This window comes from Lonchura striata, chromosome 14 (genome assembly GCF_050655825.1).
Source record: "Lonchura striata isolate lonStrDom1 chromosome 14, ASM5065582v1, whole genome shotgun sequence".
Taxonomy (NCBI): Eukaryota; Metazoa; Chordata; class Aves; order Passeriformes; family Estrildidae; genus Lonchura; species Lonchura striata.
In genome coordinates this window covers 16,329,285-16,348,831 of record NC_140716.1, presented here as the reverse complement: position 1 = coordinate 16,348,831, position 19,547 = coordinate 16,329,285, and the positions used below count along the sequence as shown (strand labels likewise).

The following is a 19,547-nucleotide window of genomic DNA, read 5'->3' as shown; positions in this document are numbered from 1 at the left end:
CTAAGATCATTCTACACATTCAAAGTAACAGCTATGCTCCTTGGCAAATAAAGCATGCTGACCTCAATTTTCAGTTTTCATCTATTGACTTCCAAAAGACAAATTCATTTCTCCATGTTTCTCCTCATCATATATGTTACCCAGGTTCAGTTTCTTCTTATGCCCAGACAGGAATTCTTTAAAATATTCTTTTAAAATATTTAAAATTTAAAAGAAATAAAGTATTGCAGATGCAACTGCCTGCCATCAGAGCTTAGTAATAAAATTAATTTTTTAATTTTGAAATTTTAAATTTTAATTTTTTAATTAATTTTTTAGAGCTACAATCAGGTTTTCAGTCTTTCACAGCCTATGTTTTTCACCATCTCTCAGCTGCTCTCAGCACTCCCTGGAATCTGGCTACATTCCCATTTCCCACTTTTCACAAAGGTTGACTGGACTATAAAAGGCAGGAATGCACTGCTCCCTAGGGATACCTGATACCAGGTAGCCTTTCACAGCACTTCTTTCAGCATTTTTTACACTTGGTGGGAAGATCTTCTGCATGAACTTAAGAGATAGGTTCAGTGACTCAAGCAGTATTGACTGGAGACACACATTCAAAAAGCCAAAATTTAATACAAATCAAATGGAAGAGTCTTTGGGCTGTGACAGTTTATTTTACCATCCCCCAAGGTTGGCATGCAGCTAATTTTCCCTCTGAGGCATTAGTGGTTGTAACTGAGCTACTTATAAACTTTATTTAAGAGCTGATAGTACACATCCTTCCTAGCTGTCCAGAACCTAGCTTCAGCAACAAAAATTTTCCCTGTTTTCCTAGAAACAACCGTCCTTACATCTCTAGGCTGGATTAAATCATGATGTGCAGTTTTATTCTAGGTCTGTACTTGTCAGTGAAAGAGATGAATGAGCAAAAATGGGCCTCGCTCACTTTTCCCCAAAGACCCTGAGCTCATGCTCCTCCGGGTCAGGGATGATGCTCTGCTGGTATCTGCTGGGTGCCAGAAGCTGCATTCACACAGACTTGGGGAGTGGAAGCACCCAGCTATCCACTGCTCTGGATATTGATTCCAAACCATTCCCTGCTGTATGCATTGCTACCTCAGCTGCTAGAAAGGCTCTGCTTTATTTAAGAGCAACGGGAGAAAGGGAAAATCTCATGGTACAAAGACAGATTCTACAGTTAATGTCAATTCTACAGGAAAGAAAGCAGATCCTTCCACACTGCTGACCCTTTTAAAGTCCAATATGAGCACAGAGGAGCATTTAAGTAGGCTGAGTTTTGGGGTCATATGCATAGTAGGCAGATCTACTTTAAACTTCTTGATAAGGCACCCTGGAAGAAGATTCAGAGATTCACACATGACATTTCCTTCTGCACAGTACCTTTCCACCATTCTTCAATTTACAGGAGATCTGGCACAGTTTTAGTCAAAGTGACTTTTCTAGAAGAAATTAAAGTGAAATTCTTGGGGAGTTGAGAAATTGAATAAGCCTGTGTTAAGTGTCCTGTGTGACTCTGAAGGGGATTCTCCCAAACTGTGGCTTTTCCTGCAAGCTCCCAAGCACTTCCGGACAAACTGGCCATTCTTCTTATGGATGCTTCCCTTCAACTCCATGATCTTGGCAGATTTTGCAGCTTAAAGAGGGGAGAAATAATAAGAAACGTTCAGTCATCTCATATAGCGAGGCCTCAGTCCGCAAAGCATAGGGCAGGATTGACTCCTTTTCTTCTCCTCCTCACCGTGGAAATTTCTCCTACCTGTTTCCATAAGTTTCAGCTCTCTGCACAGCTCCTCCTGCATCTTCTTCCTATAGTCTCCAAACATCGATCTCATGAGCTGACGCTTCTTCACCAGTGGAGCCTTGTCACTGCGCAATGTCCTGATTGCCCTGAGAGCCTCCTCAGCTGCAGCAATGGAGAAACAACACATAGGTTAAGGCTCCCTGCTGGCTCTGCCCCTGCATTCCTGCCAATGCTGCCCCCAGGAGAGACCTCTTCTTTACTGCAATGCTTACCCTGCTTTCGAGTGGGTTTCTGTGTCTTCAAGCCAAGTTCCAGCTGGTTCACACACCAGTCCACCTCCTTCCACAGCTGCTCTTCTGACTCCTATCAGCATAAAGCACAGTGAGCAAGAGGAAGTAAATTACCCAAAAATTACAGCAGCAGTTGCTACACAGGATGAAAGGGAACTCCGTAAAGTCAGGACTTTTCCAAATATTATGTTCTGGTGATTGCTTAGTAGACTTCATTACATTTTCCCTCTAGTGTTTTTCATCAAATAAAGTAAAAGAACTGTGCAAATGTTTAGCTGCAACTCACTGTCTCTATTAGATGGATTTGATGTGTGGCTGGCATTTAGAATGTGCTGTTTTCTGGAAAGGTGTTCAGCTTTCAAAGAAACTTACAGATGAGAGAAATAAACATTAACAACACAAAACCCCTATCCTCAAACCTGCACAAAATCAAAAACAAACAAACAATGGACAAAATCAGAAGCTGAGTATTTCTTCTCAGCTCCTTTGTGGTTGCTCAACCAGAAGTGCTTGAGGGACAAGGAAGATGAAGCCCATGGAGATGAAGGAAGCCACATGCCACTGAGCAAAGCCAGCTGGCTAAGTCAGCAGTGGGACAGGGAAACAGGGCTGCACCCTGGGACTGAAGCAACTCTTAACTGTTATGTACATGTAAATACAAATACCCTCACACTGTCTCATTTTACCTACAACAGTGTCCTTCCAAAGGAATGGAGGGGCTTTACTTGACCTTCAACTCTTCCTGTGTCTCTGGTGCTCAGCAGTGTTTATTGGTAGGACTGCAGGTGAAGCAGACCTTTGGATGAAATGTTCCAGAGGCAGGAGAACAATCAGTGCAATTTCCTTGTAAAATATTAAGAAAAGGAAGGTTTTGTGCAATCTTGTGTCACAATATAGATCACCTGGCACTGTTTGTTAGTATAAGTCTACACCAATGCTGGAAGGTAAAATAAAATGAAGACCTGGATCTTAGCAGAATAGAAAACCTCAGGGTGTGTCTTAATGTTGTGTTTACACATAACTTGCAATTTCAGTTGATTTCTGGGCCATGCCCTTCAGAGGAAGCACCTTCTCAGAAGCACCCCTGAGTTCTACCACAGGTCCTTGGCTACACCAGGTGGCAGTTCTGTGCCTTGGCTTTGCTCCTTGTACTACAAAAGTAATTCACCCTGCAACACACACATCAGAGCTACAGGGCCTGGCTCAGCACCCACAGGCACCAGCTTGGCACCAACTGAAAACAGTTACCTCCATTTCCTATTTTTTTTTTCCTTAAGAAAACATGGCATCCAGCTCCCCAGGATTAGCTGTCACAAGCCTAAACATGAAATCTTTCAGCACAAATCTGAAGGACCATTAACTTCCTTTGCTCTGGTCAGGTTCCTCAGCTGCGTAGCAGAGAAAGCTAACAGCTGCTGGAACATGTAAGCAGCAAATGTGGTCTTTTAGCTTCCATCTCAGGGCAGTATGCTAATTGTTCATCTGTACAAAGATAGATAATAAAGTGTCTCTTTAGCTCAAGAGTTTATAAATAACGGGATCCCATCAGTATTTAACTACCTGAGAGATCTTCTCATCCTGATGGGAAGTATCTGTATTTTGACAGCTGTTAGCTTCTGCCTTTGCCTTCCTGCTGGTCTCAGTTTCTTCTGCTTTGTTTTTACTGACAGGTGCTTTTTGTTTCTTCTTTTTTTTCTGGGCAGCCCCACTTCCTGTTGATTTCTCTGTCATTGCTGCATCTGCAGGGGCTGTCTCTGTTTGGGTGATCTTTGATAGGACATGGCTTCTATCCTCTTTGGGTGTATTCCCTGTCTCTTGAGTCGCCTCAGGCTTCCGCAAGGCTGCAGCCTGTGGCAGAGCTGCTGATTCAGCAGGGAGTGAAGAATCTGCTGTGTGCTCTGTATGTTGACTTGCTGGAAGTAACTGAAGATCAGGACAGTCTTCATCTGGGATGGCAAAGTTGAAAGCAAACTTGGGTTCTTTTCCAGAGGCAGAAAACCTCAAGGCACCATTCCAGTTCTCCTGCTTGGTGGCTCTGACATAGTTTTGTACCTGCTCAGCACTACTGTCACCAGGATCAGCTTCTGAGTCAGTCTTGGAAAGTGTAAAATCAAATTGGAATCTGCTGCCAGATGATGTGAACAACTCTGGCTTTGCCTCAGGCATTGGGTCAGACTGTTTCACACCATCTGAAGCCTGTCCCTTGCTTGGCTGTACTTCCACAACATCAGGGGTCATGCCTAGAAAAGACAAAAAATATTGCTTCAATACTGGTGTTCTCCATGCACCAGTTTCCTACCATGGGGGTACCACTGCAGTTTCCACTCTAAAGAGAGTGGAGAGAGATGACTCAATTAAGGCTGCAACGTAAGAAATCTACAGAAAAGAACCAAATCTCACCATCCCCCGAGGGACACCTCAAGCTCACCTTTCTCCATGCTCTTCTGACCCTCATCCATCTTGAGATGACAATCCCCAAACTCATTGCTCATCACTTGTTGCTTCTCTGCAAGAGGAGTCTCAGGGGAGTGCAGGACCTTGAAAATGTGTTGGGTCTCTTCTGCTGCACTCAAAAAACACCAAGAGAGACAAGAAACAGTTTACAGTGGGCCTTAAAACCCACACTGTGGGATGCTGATGACTGATTCTTCTCTTAATGTGCTCTGTGTTCATACCACCTCTGACTAATCCATAACTAACATTCAATTGAAAGGAAATTCCCAAGTGCTTCCAGAAGCTCAAATACTGTGAGAGGTTCCTACAGAGGGGAAAAAAAAAATCTTAACTGCTTATTACTTACAGTCAGACTCTTACACTGCAATGAGTGTACTGCTAATGGCACAGAAGCTACAGAGGGCTTAGCAATCTTTCCCTCAAGGTGAAGACAAATCCCAGAATCTAATTCAGTGTTTCTTCTCTGGGAAACTGGAAAAAATCTTAGTAGAGGGCATACCCTGAAAAACAGGACTCTTGCTCTTGCTTACAAACCAGCCTGACCACAAGAAGAATCCAAAGCTTTTGTGTTAGAACAAATTCTCTACAAAACAAACAGAGTTGTTCTATGACAGTGGTCCCCAAGACCTCAATTTGGAAACCCTAAATATAGTCTTGTAGTGTTTTTCCCACTTATTTTAAGCCACAGAACAACTTGAGAGTCTCCTAGCTAAAGCACCTGACCATCCTCTCGGGAAAGAACCTTTCCTTAACATCCAGCCTAATAATCACCCCCTAACATAGCTCCAGCCATTCCCTCAGGTCCTGTCTCTGGTCACAGAAAGCAGAGATCGGAGCTGCCCCTCTGCTGCCCCTCAGGAGCCCTGATGAGCTCTGTGCTCCACCTCCTCCAGCTGAACAAACCAAGTGCCCTCAGCTGCTCCTCCTATGGCTTCCCCTTGAGACCCTGCTGCATCCTCATATCCCTCCCCTTGGACACTCTCTAACAGTTATAGACCCTTCTGGCATTGTGGTGCCCCAAAATGCCCCCAGCACTTGAGGTGAGGCTGCCCCAGGCAGGGCAGAGGGACAACACCCTCCCTGTCTCAGCCAGTGATGCTGGGCCTGATGCACCCTGACCATGGTGGGACAGAAGTGAGATGTACCTTCACAGCATCTGGGTGTCAGGGTCCTGACCACATGAACTCTTCTTTCAAGGGGTTTGGCTAGCTGCAACCCAGGCCAGTTACACAACAAGAGGTAGAGAAAGCTCCAGGGAAAAGCTTCCCTCCCTCACCTGGAAGTTACTCTAAGCTGAGTACCTCATGCATACAGTGCTACAGCCAAACAACTCATTGATCCAGATCCTGAATTCCTGACTAGATGTTGGATCTGCCTCCTCACCAGACTTCTCTAGCAGCTGGGACTCCAGGCAGAGCCTAAGTACCATCAGCACCACTGCTCAGCTCTCCTGGCTCACATACTGTGCAAAAGGGTCCTTTTCTGGCCAGGGCACTGCTTCTGCTGCCTCATTCCTGTGCTCAGCTCCTGCTTCCCATTCAGGAGCTGCCTTCCCTGCTGCTGGGCACTGGAGACCAGCACAGGACACATTTGTAACAGAATGGTCTGATCACAGAATAGCTTGGGCAGAAACTTTTAAAGTTCATCCACTCCTGTCATGGGCAGGGACACCTTCCACTATCCCAGGTTGCTCCAAGCCCTGTCCAGCCTGGCCTTGGACACTGCCAGGGATCCAGGGGTAACCAGTTTCTCTGGGCACCCTGTGCCAGGGCTTCACCACACTCACAGGGAAGAATTCCTTCTTAGTATCTGATCTAAGCATTATCTCTGGCAGTGGGAAACCATTCCCTGTGTCCTGTCCCTCCATCCCTTGTCCCCAGTCCCTCTCCAGCTCTCCTGGAGCCCCTTTAGGCACTGGAAGGGGCCCTGAGGTTCTCTTCAGAGCCGTCCCTCTCCAGGATGAACAACCACAACCCTCTCAGCCTTAATTTTTCCTGGAGCCTGATGCTCAAGCACAAGGTGTAGGCACCTATCAGTTACTACTCCATCCTCAGGCAGGCCAGCAAACACTCACCTGAGCATCTTACATAGGGTTCACAGTCCTCTCCCAGGGTTAGGTACTGACATGTGTCAGTTCAATACTGGTACCTGATAGGACATGTGTCTGCAGCTCTACAAATTGGACTAACAAGATCAAACTACGACCTTATAGAATTTTATCTTCCATATAATTTTTCCCTGAAAAAAGCTTCACAAAAATAAGCCTACTGGTATTTAAGGGCCAGACACACTGGCACAGGATTTCCCTAAGATGAAAAACAAAGGCAAAGCTGTAGCAGAACCAAACAAGTCATATTGGAAAAAAGAACATGACAAAGAATATAGAAAGCAGAGAGAACAAACACTAAATGAATAAAAAATAAAACTGCTTCCAGAAACACAGTCCCTAAAGCCCAGTGTTGTCCTGTGTTTAGAACAAATCCCAAATAACACAATAACAGGGAACATAAAGGAGAGAATAAACAGAAAAACATCCACATCTGCTAAATCACATCCAAGGCAAGAATATGGGGGGGGGTATGGGCTGGAAAAGAGGAACATACCTAGTTTGGGATGTGGAATGAGATGTAGATCTGCCTCCAGTTATGAAATGCACCACTCCAGCTCCTCCTGGAACACACCCTGGGGATCCTTAGACATTGTGTGGGGAAGGCAGAATGATTAGAAGCACAAATCTCTCACCTCCAAAACTGAGTTTCCTGAGGCCTCCTCCCCTCTCACAGGAGATCACACCTGGCTTTACACTGGAGGTGTGCTGTGTAACAGCCCATTTATACCATAAATCAGCATAGCACAGAGACACGTGTCCTGTGTAGAGAGCACCAAATGCGTTACAAAAATTACAGCTCTTACTAGCAGGAAACCTCACCACTCCCAGCAAGCTAGGACTACCCCCCGATTTTTTTTTTTCATCTTTTTCTCCACCTGTCCCTTTTTTAAAGCCCCAAATGGAAGATTTCTCATTTTTCTTGAAGCTTAGGCAATGGCATAATGCCTCCAAAGCAAGAAATTTCCCTTTAGCACAGCGCTGGTAACACACAGAATTTATTTTTAGCCTAAACACAAGCCCTTGAGGCCCTATATGCTCTACTTCTACGCTAGCTGCCTCTTGATAAGCAGGTGGAAGTTAAGGTTTGTAGCCCGCCTGTGGACAAGGCACACTAAAACACTAGGAACAGAAAGCATGTTCAGGATAAGGAGATAAGAAGGGGCTGGGAAAGGCACCAGAGATGGGAGACTTCAGGGAGAACACTGCAATGAGAGGGGCTCGGCGCGGGTCGGGCCTTACCTGCCGCACGCCGAGCTCCGCGCACCGCCGCCGGAGGAAGCGGCCCCGCCGCGCCGCCCACCTCCGGTCACGGGCCCCGCCGGGCCGGCACCGCCAACGGGGCTCGGGGCCGCCGCTCAGGTCCCCGGCCCCGCCGGGCCGGCACCGCCAACGGGGGCTCGGGGCCGCCTCCCGGGTCCCCGCCGCGGCGCTCGGGCCGCTCCCCGCGCTGCCGCCCCGCCCCACAGGCCGGGCCCGGCGGGCCGCAGCCCCCGGCGCCCGCCTGGGCCGCGCGTTTGTCCCCCCGCGCCTCCCTGCTGCTCCCCTGCGCCCCACACGTGTGCCCACGGACCGCGCCGCGGGTGTCCGGCGGGGCCGCCTTCCCCGAGCCAAACCCCCGCAGGAGCACCCACACCAGCCTGACAGAGGCCGTGCCAGCAAGCACCAGGGCAGGCAAAAAAGGGTAATATACACCTACTGGCACTGTCTAATCCCATTTCTAGTTTAGATTTCCTTTTGATTATTTAATTTTGTAAATAAAAGCTTGTTTCATAGGCATTTCCCCCTCTTGGATTGTGTTCAACAGCCAGAAGATCCCCCTGAGGTCAGTACTGCAGCAGCGTAGCATGTCACTGCACAGGGCTTGGTGTCTCTCAAATGCTTCAAACCATGGAGGTTGTAATTTCTCGTCATTGGCAGTTGATGTTAGAAATTCTCCAAGGCTGACAGAAGGGCTCTAAAGTGCTGGGGAAGCACTTCTTAGTGTTGCTGCTAAAGATTATAAAATGGTACTGGAAAAATCGGTACACTTCTGCCAATCCAAATCAGACTTTTGTCTGCGTTACAATCTCCACCCTTGCTGAGCCCTCTCCTCATTACAAAAACCTCCTCAGTGGTTTGAGCCTTACCCAAGGTTGTCTTGAGACTTTATCTCAAGGCTTATTCTGAGTGGTTGAGTAGGGTTGAAATCAGCATCAGTCCTCACATATAAGTGTCCCTGCATCAGTAAAAAATCTGACAGTCAAGTATTGGAGAAGATAATGAGCACAAAATAATGAGCTATTGTATCTATCTTGAAAGACCAGAATCCCACTGCAGTTTTCCTCTCCCTCAGTGCCTGAGCTGGACTGAGGGCTTGTGAGCCTGTCACCACCAGTCTGGATGCATCCCCTAAAGCAAAAGCTTCCCATCCATAGCCTGAGGAATGCACAAACCCTGCAGGTGATGCAAAGGCTCTTCTTGGTATGGCTGGCACAGAGCCTGCAGAACCCATCTCGACAGAGCAAGGAGTAAAAGGAACATTGTTTTGTGTCGTAGGACGCTGTTCATATCTCCAGCTCTGTGGACGCAGTGCCCATGCAGGAAAAAGGCACAACGGACCAGCAATGCCTTGGTATTCCTGGATTTGATCTCTGCCCTGAGGATTCAGCCCCACAAGGACACCAAGTAAGCGAGCTGAGGCAGCTGAGGCAGCTCTGAGGACACACGACAGAAGGGCTGTCAGGAGATCCGAATGTGATCCTCGGCTTCTGCTTACACAACAGAAACCTTGTCATGGGAAGAGCTGCAAGTTGAGTTGGTGGAAGCTGATGTCTAACAAGTCATGGCCGCCTGGAAGCGAAGCAAACAGCAGGCAGAAGAATTGGAATGGCTTGAGCCTGCCTCAGGTGCAGAGCAGGTTAGTGTGTGCTGTATAAACTGTGCAAAGGCTGGGACAACTCCTCACTGCTGTCAGATGGTGACAGGAGCACCTGTTTGGGGGCAGGACAGATGTGCAGTCCTGTAGGTCACTCCAGGATTGGCATTCGTTGCCAGCACAGAGCTGCCTTCTTTCCCCATACCACCAACTGAGCACCAACAAATTCTTGGCAGGCATGGCTGAACTGGAAGCTGGAAAATGCATCTCTTTGGTATGAGGCTCCTTAGAGGGAGTTGCAGGAAGGAATTGGGAAAAGAAACCAAAAGAGAGAAGTGGAGTGGTTGCCAGAGCTGCTAACCACAGTGCCAGTGAGCCCTGGAGGGCACTGGGACAGCCCAGTGTCACATGCCCAAGACATCCTGTCGCCAGACTTCCTCGCCGGCAATGTATGTGGCTCGCACATACAGGCTGTCATTCAGCATTAGGAAATCTGTGTTGAACAAGAGAGAAAGAAAGCAGCTGTCAGAATGGAGCTGCTGGAGAGAGCTGAGATCATTGCGGGAGGGCTTCTCCCCACCCCAGGATGGCGCTGCAGTGCAATCCTGGCAATAGCAGCTCTGCTTTCTGCTCAGCTGAGATGTGGGGGGCACTCTAGAAGGTTTCCCAAACCACCAGCATCCAAGGAAAAAAACACTGGAGCAAAAGCCCAGAGCATATCCCAGGTGGAGCAAGTCTCCCTGCAGCTCCCACTGAAACAGGGGATGAGCATGTGCTTACAGCAGCCCCTGCTTTGCTCCAGCACTTGTGAGCCCTGGCACCATTGTCTCCATACCAGTACATGCTGTGCCCACACCAGTACCTGCATCGGAGTCATAATTCAGTGTCCCCTTTTTATGTTCAATCCCCAGGAGCTGAGCGGGATGCAGAGATGCTGCCTCCAACGCAGTCTCTACTGAGCACCCTTGGACAGAGAATTGGGGAGATGTTAGGGCAGCCAGAGCCCCATTGCCAGAGCAGCCCAAATCCCCCTGGACAAGGCAGCTGTCAACCAGGCAGTTGATGGACCCAAGATGGAACACCCTCAGCACGGCCAGCTGGAGCTGGAAAGGGAAATATCCCTACAGGAGAGAGCAGGCATAGGAAAACTGAATACCTAGGGTACGGAGAAAACCATTCACTTTTGTGAGGAAGAAGCAGGACAGTTCATCTCTCATTAGTTCTGTGGGTTAAATTGAAACTTCCCCTCAAAAAGGGGCTCATCTGAGGGCAGGGATTCCAGCCCTTGCCATGTCTCAAGTGAGAGGGAACATTCCTGGTGGAATGGAGACATCTGGGAAAAGCAAGACCTCCTCCCGTGTCAACATAGGGAGCAGCAACTTGTGGACAAGGCTCTCTTACCTGTGGCTTCTTGGAAGTGTCGCACACAAGTGTCCATGGTCGCCACGCTGCCACTCAGGGTCTTTGTGCCTGGGAGAGAAATAGGATGGCACTGAGCAGTGCCCATAGCTCACACAAGAAGCAGGGCACTAGGGAAGCATAATGGGACCAGAAGTGCAGAAGTCCTGTGTAGCAGGAGGAGCAAGCTAAAGGGCCTGCAGCCACTTTCTCCTGGGGCACAGGAAGAGGTACCTGGGTTTTACTTGCAGCTCCACTATCAGACCAGCTGGACTGGGTGAAACCATCTCACAACACAGACATCTGCTGCCAGAGGAGGGGAATGGAGAAAGGAATGTTCCTTCTCTGAAATACTTTCCCAGTCTTCATCTGCTTAGGAATTTGAAACTTAGGGAATTTAGCTAGCAAGTAGTGGTAGTGTTATAATGAAGAAAAGGGACAATAAATAGCTCTAAGATTTCTCTGTCCTTACTGACACCCTGAACCTCTAGCACCCCTGACACTGGGCAATGAAGCTTTCAAAGTGTTGCAGACAGCTGTAACTGGACAGATTCCTCAACAAGGGTAGCACACTTCTCCTCTTTACCAGGAGTTTCATTATCCCCAAGGCCAAGTCACTGCAGATCCACCAGGCATCGAAACCCAAGAGGATGGCACAAACGCTGCCACACACCAACAGGGACAGCAAGGTGTGCTCAGCTCCTCAGGAATGGTGCCAGTGGCAGCACTGTCCCCAGCTCTTCAGCAAGAGGAAGAGCACTTACCTGCGATGTACGTGTTCAGCCCATCGATCTCCACCACCTGCTGACCCAGTGTGTGCCGACCCGGTGCTAGCCCCATGCCAGCAATTGCATCTGTCACCAGCACCAGCCCTGCAGAACACAAGGAAAGGGGCCTTGTAAACACTGCTGCTGATTTTGCTGCAGCTCCATCCAAGCACTGTTCCTTGTTGACCCTCCCAGAGAGGAACCACGTGTCTCCAGCGACATTGCACCAAAGCAAGAGGACTGAGGGATCAGCACAAGTGACTGTGCCCTTCCAGACAGCAAGGGCAGCACAAATGTCTTCTGGGAGATGGTACAGTGCTCAGAGGGAATAGCTGGTAACACTGTGGGGACTGCCATGGCTCACCTTTGGGGTGGGCTCGGTGGGCAATGCGCAGGGCAGCAGGGTTGGTGTGGATGCCATCAGAAATCATGCCATAGAAGACCCTCCGCCCAGAAGGAATCTTGTCACTTGTCAGCAGCCCCACAATGCCAGGGTCACGGTGGTGGAACTGCTCAAGGGGAGAGAGAGGAGAAGAGAGAGGACCAGGACACACTGGCTGAGACTTCATTACAGGGGATGCAGCTGCCATCTCTATCACAGTGCCTGGGCAGCTTTACCAGGCAAACCTGGGCATTGCCTTTAATCACAGAATCACAGGATGGTTTGAGTTGGAAGGGACCATAAAGTTTATCTTATTCCAACCCCTCCATGAGCAGCATCACTTTCCACTATTCCAGGGTACTCCAAGCCCCATCCAACCTGACCTTAAATGCTTCCAGGGCCGAGACAGCCACAGCTCCTCTGGGCAACCTGTGCCAGGGTCTCAGTACCATCACAGCCAAGAATTTCTTCCCAATATTCCATCTAACCCTGTCCTGTGGCAGTGGGAAAACATTCTTCCTTGTCCTGCCACTTCAGGCCTTTGTCCAAAGTCCCTCTCCAGCTCTCCTGGAGCCCCTTTAGGCACTGGAAGGGGCTCTGAGGTCTCTCTGAGGCCTTCTCTTATCCAGGTGAACACGCCCAGCTCTCCCAGCCTGGCTCCATAGCAGAGGGGCTCCAGCTCTTGGAGCATCTCTGTGGCTTCCTCTACACTCACTCCAGCAGGTCCACATCCTTCTGACAGAAGGTCCCAGGGCTGGAAGCAGTTCTGCAGGTGGGGGTCTCATCCGAGTGGGGCAGAATCCCCCCCCCTTCCCTGCTGTCCACACACAGGAGGGGGTCTGTGTGCACAGAAAGGGCATGTCCAGCTCTCACCCACTAATACTTGCTAGTCCTTCTCAGTGATGAACTTCAAGAGTCTGCTACAGCCTTGAATCTCTTTCAGATCCAGTAGTAGGAATGTGAAGCCAGAGGTTCAGTGCCAAAACCTCATTGCAAAGCATGGTACAAAGCCATCTGGGGAGAACACAGACCCATGGGGAGCAGGAGACAAAGCCCAAAAGCAGCCCTGGAGCAGGGCAGGTGCCTCTGGGGACTCACCGGCAGCATGGCATTGAAGAGGTGAGTGATGAAGGTTGCTCCGTGCTGCACAGCCTCCTCGGCCTGGGACAGATTAGCCACTGAGTGACCTGGGAACACAGACCAATGCCTGATTCCTCTGCCCATCTCTCCACTGATTTCCCTACAGGAGCAAAGACACTCCATCACTGGACTATGCTCTAATGCCAACCCTGGCCTGAGGTCTCAGGTGCAGCCTCAACACAGATGTGTCTGGCCATGACCCGGTGGGAGGACTCTGGGGGGTGGGTGTGTCACCTGAATGCCTTCAGTGTTCACATCACAGCTGTCACAATGCTGCCTTGCTCACAGCATGTTGTCTTCAGGCTGAGTTTGAGGTCCAATGATACGCCTTTCTGCTGGCCTCAGACACTTAAATGTTTTGTAGAGAATTATCAGAAAACACCCTCACAACAGTGGGAACTTTGCTAGCAAAACATATGGGAATGAAACTATCAAGAAAGAAACTTCTGTTTCCCCAACAGGACAGCAGCTCTGTGTGCTAACCTTGCCTTTCTGGAGCTCTTTATGTGGCTTTGGGATAAGAGACAGTCTGCTGTATGAATGCCCTTCTCACTTGAGGTTTAATTTCACCCTAAATAACTTCCCCCCTTTAAAAAAACTTCTTCAATGATCTGAGACAAAGAAGAGTCTGTGAAGCAAAGGAAAAGAAAAACACAGCCAGTTTTAAGTCAGAAGCCAGCCAGATGTTGGTGGAAGAGGTTCCTACAGTACTTCCAGTTGAAAAACAGAATTATCAAACAAACAGTAACCTTTGGAAAATGATTTCACCTGTCACATAAGGCTGAAAGCAGTGGAACTTCAGAGTTTGAACCCTTCCACATCATCAAACCTCCAACTAAGACTGCTGTTCTTCCCTGTGTTAGAACAGCACCTTGTGTTTACTGCAGGGGCTTCTAAGTCGATACAAACTTTGGCCCTTGCCATGACAGATTGACAGCATCAAGTGAGGTCCCCATTTGTGACAGGTCTGTCATCTCCATCCAGAATCCCACCCCGTCCAGTTGCACTGAGACACTGTTAGAGATGCCACAGCCTCAAGGGAGGGGCAGCCAGAGCTTCCCTAAACCCAGCCCTTACCCAGGGAGACGCAGATGCCCCGCTTGGTGAGCTCCCGGATCACCTCACTGCTCCTCCTCATTTCAGGGGCCAGGGTCACTATCTGGACACAGTCCAGGGAGCCGTAGGTGGCAAGCAGGTCCTGGAAAGCACCTGCCTCAAAGGTGCGGAGGCAGTGCTCCGGGTGGGCACCCTTTTTCTCCTTGCTGATGAACGGCCCCTCCAGGTGGGCTCCTGTCCAAACAGGAAAAAAAGAACCATGACCCTTCCTTCCCCTGCCAAGAACCATGAAACCTGATGTCTACTCTGCTCCAGTCACACTCTTGCCATTTTTCTGCAGCATTACACGTCTCAAGCAACTGTAAGCTCATCACAGTGAAGATGCAGTGCTGGCCACTGGCCAAGCCAAGCCATCCCACTGCCATTGCTCCAGGGGCCCCAGAGGGGCTGGAGCAATGTGTATGATGACAGAAAACACAGTAAAAGCCAGCACAGACTAAGGGACAAGGTGGGTCTGTGCCCACCTATGCATTCCTCCCCTATTTGTGCTCTGTAACTTCTTTCATGTCAACTGCGAACAAGATAATTGCCCACCTAGACTAGCACCACAGAGGATTGAATCCACTTACCCAGGATTCCTGCTCCATGGGCTCCCCCATTTCTTACACTGATCTGAGGGAGAACCTAGAGAAAGAGGTTTGTCAGACATGGCAACACAGACACAGCCCCCCAGCCTGCCAAATCAGACCCAAATGTCAGGTCCACAGGGATATTTGTAGCTGGACCACTTGGGACCATCACAGCCCACAAAGGAAAAGCTGTCTCAAGCCTTGGTGTGCAGAGCTCGCTTGGGAGACATGGCTGTCTCAGCATTCTAAATGCTGAGGGCAAGAAACCCAGGGTAGAGTCCAGCTCCTCATGCCCATGGCTTTTCTGTCCTGGCAGCTATCCCAGTCTTGGCCCACCCACCTCCTGATACCAACCTCAGTCCCTGATCACCCTGCGGATGGGAGAGAAGGCCCCTTACCTGGTGGTATACAGATGGAGGAGAGGTCACCAGGGTGGGACAGAAAGAGGTCACTCCATGGGAGAGGATTTTCTGACTGACCAGGTCAATACCTGATTTGAAGTCATCTGTAGCCAGAGAGAAGTCCACCCCGAAGCCTCCTGCACCACAAACAAAACAGGGGTGAAACTGCTGCTTCCTCAGTGGGTGTGGAAACACTGAAGAAAGACTTTGTGACTGGAGGGAGATGTTCCATTTGTAGGGCGCTGACACAGAGGACTCCACCAGCACTTCTGTCCTACATTCCAAGGTTCCACAAGTACAAATCTCACCATCACTGCCCTTATGAAGTGCTCTTCCCCACAGCAACCCAGTGTTTTGCAAGCACAACCTTTTTATTTTGATGCAGGGCAAAATGTGACGATTCTCTGCTGAAAAGGGAACTGGCTTCCAACTAGAACAAGCTCCTCTTTCCTTCTGAAGAGAGCTGTTGCAGTTAATTGTTATTGTTCCTGTGGGAAGTCTTGCCCTCTCCTCCCACATCCTGGAAAGGGTAGGGCAGGCATCCTGCCAGTGCAGGGGCAGGACAAAATACCGATAAAAAATAGTTCAGAGGAAACCCTCACCTGGCTAAAGGGGATCACTTACAAAATAGCAGCAACCAAAGGCAAAATTGCTCTTTGTCACTGGTTGGGTGACTCACACCTCCCATGAGCAGCTGAAATGTGGCCATGGGCAGGACACCCGCAGTGGGGCTGGGAATCGGGGATGGACAAACCCAGGATGCCCCCAGTCTGCAAGTGCATGTAGCATCACTGTACCATTGATCTGGACATCGATGAAACCTGGGGCGATGATGCTGTCCTTGCAGTCCAGCTGGACATCAGCAGAGCCCTTTTCGTCAAAGAAGAGTTTCTCTGGGTTAAGGATCTTCCCCTCTCGTACCCACAGGTCCTCCCTGGAGGGACAGTCACACATATCAAGCTCTGGTGCCATCTGCACCATGTGGAGCAGGTAGGCGTGCCCAGTGACAGTGATCCTGAGCAAAGTGGATCCCACCGGCACCTCCAGCCACGGGCTCTGTGGGGTGTGCCAGAGCACAGCTGCTCTTTCAGCTGGGACACAGCAAGCAGCCCTCTCTACCTGGCTCTGGCTCTGCAAAACTCACAGGAATGGGATTTTCATGGGCTACCCCTTAAAAGTGGTGGTGATGATGGGCAAAGCACCAGGGGGCTGGAAGAAGAGACAAAACAGGGACCATACACCACAACCCGCCCTATGTCCCTCCAAAACTCGGCAAAGGGGACGTGGGACGGTAGAGCGAGGCGGGGTGAGGGCCAAGAGCCGGTGCGCAGGGGAACCGGCGACCTTCCCTCTGCACTGCAGGTGTCAGGTCAGGTCGGCAGCCTGTCCGGGAGCCCCCACAGCCCGGCACCGCCGCAGCCTCGGTACCCACGGACACCACCATACCCCTGGGACCCCAGCCACTGTGGCACCCCCCGCTTCACCTCTGGAGCTGGTGGTCCCTCAGGATGCGGCAGTTGGTGAACTGGACGATGGGCGCGTCCGAGACGGATTTGTTGGACGGCATCGCGGGGCAGTGGGAGCCGGGGGAAGCGCGAACCCCCTGGTGGCCGACGCAGAGGGAAGGAACCGGGCGCGGCGAAGCAAGGCCAGGCCGCGGCTCCGGTGCGAGCGGCTGCCGCGGGACTTGTTCAGGCGGCGAGGGGCGGAGGCACCGGAGCACCGCCTCCGAGGCAGGCGGAGGGTGAGCTCCCTCCCCTGCCCGGCGCTCTGAGCCGACGCTGCGAGGAACAAGCCCCACGAGGCCGCCCGGGCGGGCGCCACCGCGACGTCCGACGAGCGCCGGGCCCGGGGCGCTGTCCCTGCCCCGGTGCCCCGGTGGCCCCGGTGCCCCCGGGCCCGGGGGCGCGGCCTGGGCGCGGCCTCGCCGCCGCACCGCCCGCTCCTGGTCACGTGGGCATGTGCGGGGCTCCGCCCCCGCCCCGCGGCACGTGACCGGCCCCGGGGCCGCCATCACGGGAAGGGCGCCGCCATCTTGAGCAGGTCGGCGGAGGAGCCCTCCCTGAGACCCATATGAGCCTCTGTCCTGCACCCTCCTCTCCAGGCCCCATCGTGAGACCCCACTGTCAAACCCCCATCATGAGATCCCATTGTGAAACCATGCTGAGACCCTACCCATTGTGAGATTCCGTCCTGAGATCCCCATCCTAGACTCCATTCTGAGACCTCATGCTGAGAACTCATCCAGAAACCCCATCCTGAGATCCCCATCCTGACACCTCCATCGCAGGACGCCCTTGTGACGCCCTGGGACCACTAGCCCCTGTGAACCCAAGGGAAGCTGACAAGGAATGGTTCCACCCAGCAGATGTGGGCTCTGACACTACTGATTAATCTCTCCTAGGAAAGAAAAGTGATGGGGAATGTAATTTTGTCAGAATGTAATATCCCTGACTGGCCTGGAATTGGGTTTTTATTAGGTTTTGAGCCATGCTTATCATGCCATGATGTCAGTGCTTGTACATGCTACAAGCTGCTCCCATTGTCAGCAGGATGCTGGGAAAGGGGCCTGAAAGGGAGAGATGGGAATGATGCTGGTGGAGGCTGGGAAAACAATGTGCACCACAGCACTGTTTTGGGAATTTGAGGCTAAGAATGGTTTCAGGCCACAGAGAGGCTCCAAAAGCTGAACCCCTCTGCTCTGGAGCCAGGCAGAGAGAGCTGGGGAGGGTTAACCTGAAGAAGAGAAGGGTCCATGGAGCCTCTTCCAGGGCCTAAAGGGGGTCCAGGAGAGCTGGGGAGGAACTGTAGACAGGGGCCTGGAGGGGCAGGACAAGGGGAATGGCTTCCCACTGCCAGATGACAGGGTTAGATGGGATATTGGGAAGTAATTGTTCCCTGTGAGGGTGCTGAGGCCCTGGCACAGATGGCCCAGAGCAACTGTGGCTGCCCCTGGATCCTTGGAAGTGTCCAAGGCCGGGTAGGACAGTGCTTGGAGCAACCTGGGATAGTGGAAAGTGTCCCTGCCCTTGGCAGGGGGTGGAACTGGATGAGCTGTAAGTTTTTCTTCATGAAATTATGCACATCTGGGACACCCAGCACTGTATTGCTGGGAATGATTTTTAGCTTCATACAAGTGGAGCTGAGGAGACTCCAAAATTAGAAGTTGAGAAGAATTCTAAAACCAGCTCTCAGCCCTGCTTATCTGTCTGTGAAGAAGAAAGGACCCATCCAAGCTGCTAAATCGAATTTGGATGTCAGAAGGGCATGCACAGCACCCAGACTGCCGCTGGTCAAAACAGGTCCCTTCCCCAGGAACACACAAGCTGACAGGGCTGTGACAGTATCTTGAGCTGGCAGTGGAAGAGATGCCAAGGTAAGGGCAAATACTGACTGCAAAAATAGGACCACCCACCATGAACATCCTGCCTCAGGCCCACCCAGAGCAGTGACAGAGTTTCATCTGAGAGCCCTTCAGCCACACAGATCCTCAAGCTGCCAGTCCCAAGCCTGGATCAGAGTGCTGAGACCTCCTGTCTGCACTGCTGGGAGAACCAGTCTGTGCCAAGTGATGGGCACTGCTCCTGGAGGCTGCATGTATAACATCCAGCCCAGTGCTGCTAACAGTCTTAATCCTTTGGATGTTCTCCTTTTATTTCTCAGCATTAAATTAGCCCTGTCTTGCATTGCCAATACTGCACACTCTTCTAATAATTCCATATTCTTTCTCTCTACTGGCCCAGTAACAGGGGGAAGGAATCACAGGCTGTAGTTTTGCTTGCATTTTCTTTAGTAAATGTGCATGTTTTTCCTTCAGGTTGTTATTTTTAATCTGGCTCAATTCCCAAATTTGGTTCACTGCCTGGCAGCATGAGCAGTTGTACCTGTGCACTTGGGAGGCACTGGGGAGCACATGGAGCAGCTGCAGGAGCGGGGCTGAGGTCAGCACTGCTGCTGCATGAGGGGCTTGAAATATGGCCTTGTCTTCTGATTTTCATAGGCTTTCACAAAGATGTGTAAGAAATTGTCCCAAGTGACACAGGAGCCATGGAGGCTGCTTGGAACAAACTACCAGTCTTAGGAATATACATGATTTCCCAAAATTTGTCCTTAGCCTACCTCATGCAGACAGCCATTAGGAGAGGGTGGCTGAATTCACTCTCTGCCACTCAAGTCACCCTTTTCCCCTCTGCCAAAGGCAAAAGAAGAAAGCACAGGTGTAACAGCACAGACAGCGCAGTTCAAAGTGCCAGAAAAGGCTCTGAAACTTACACAGTCCCTGGTATCCCCTTGATGAATCCTGAAGAGCCAAACCTGAT

The 19,547-nt window shown here is 50.6% G+C and overlaps 2 protein-coding genes across 8 annotated transcripts; both read right to left on the bottom strand.

Annotated features, from left to right (window-relative positions):
- Positions 1–598: 598 nt before the first annotated feature.
- Positions 599–7,895, bottom strand: C14H8orf33 (chromosome 14 C8orf33 homolog). Its single transcript, XM_021529637.4, has 7 exons — positions 7,841–7,895; positions 7,234–7,359; positions 4,466–4,600; positions 3,598–4,277; positions 2,020–2,110; positions 1,763–1,909; positions 599–1,639 (listed from the first exon to the last, which is right to left on the bottom strand). The coding sequence occupies exons 3-7, from the start codon at positions 4,527–4,529 to the stop codon at positions 1,446–1,448; spliced, it is 1,176 nt and encodes a 391-aa protein (XP_021385312.1). The 5' UTR covers positions 4,530–4,600; positions 7,234–7,359; positions 7,841–7,895; the 3' UTR covers positions 599–1,445.
- AMDHD2 (amidohydrolase domain containing 2) lies at positions 4,558–17,109 on the bottom strand. Of its 7 annotated transcripts, XM_085591846.1 has the most exons (12): positions 16,713–17,003; positions 16,026–16,162; positions 15,226–15,365; positions 14,828–14,882; positions 14,220–14,432; positions 13,101–13,189; positions 11,985–12,129; positions 11,618–11,725; positions 10,857–10,925; positions 10,318–10,419; positions 7,095–7,182; positions 4,558–4,795 (listed from the first exon to the last, which is right to left on the bottom strand). In XM_085591846.1, the coding sequence occupies exons 1-12, from the start codon at positions 16,793–16,795 to the stop codon at positions 4,558–4,560; spliced, it is 1,467 nt and encodes a 488-aa protein (XP_085447972.1). In that variant the 5' UTR covers positions 16,796–17,003. The 7 variants fall into 7 exon arrangements, 5 of the variants coding, with proteins under 5 accessions (XP_085447972.1, XP_085447971.1, XP_021385309.1 ...); XM_021529634.4 differs by lacking the exons at positions 4,558–4,795; positions 7,095–7,182 and adding an exon at positions 8,316–9,948 and having other exon boundaries at positions 16,713–17,109; XM_085591845.1 differs by lacking the exons at positions 16,026–16,162; positions 16,713–17,003 and having other exon boundaries at positions 15,226–16,019.
- Between the last annotated feature and the right edge of the window lie 2,438 nt (positions 17,110–19,547).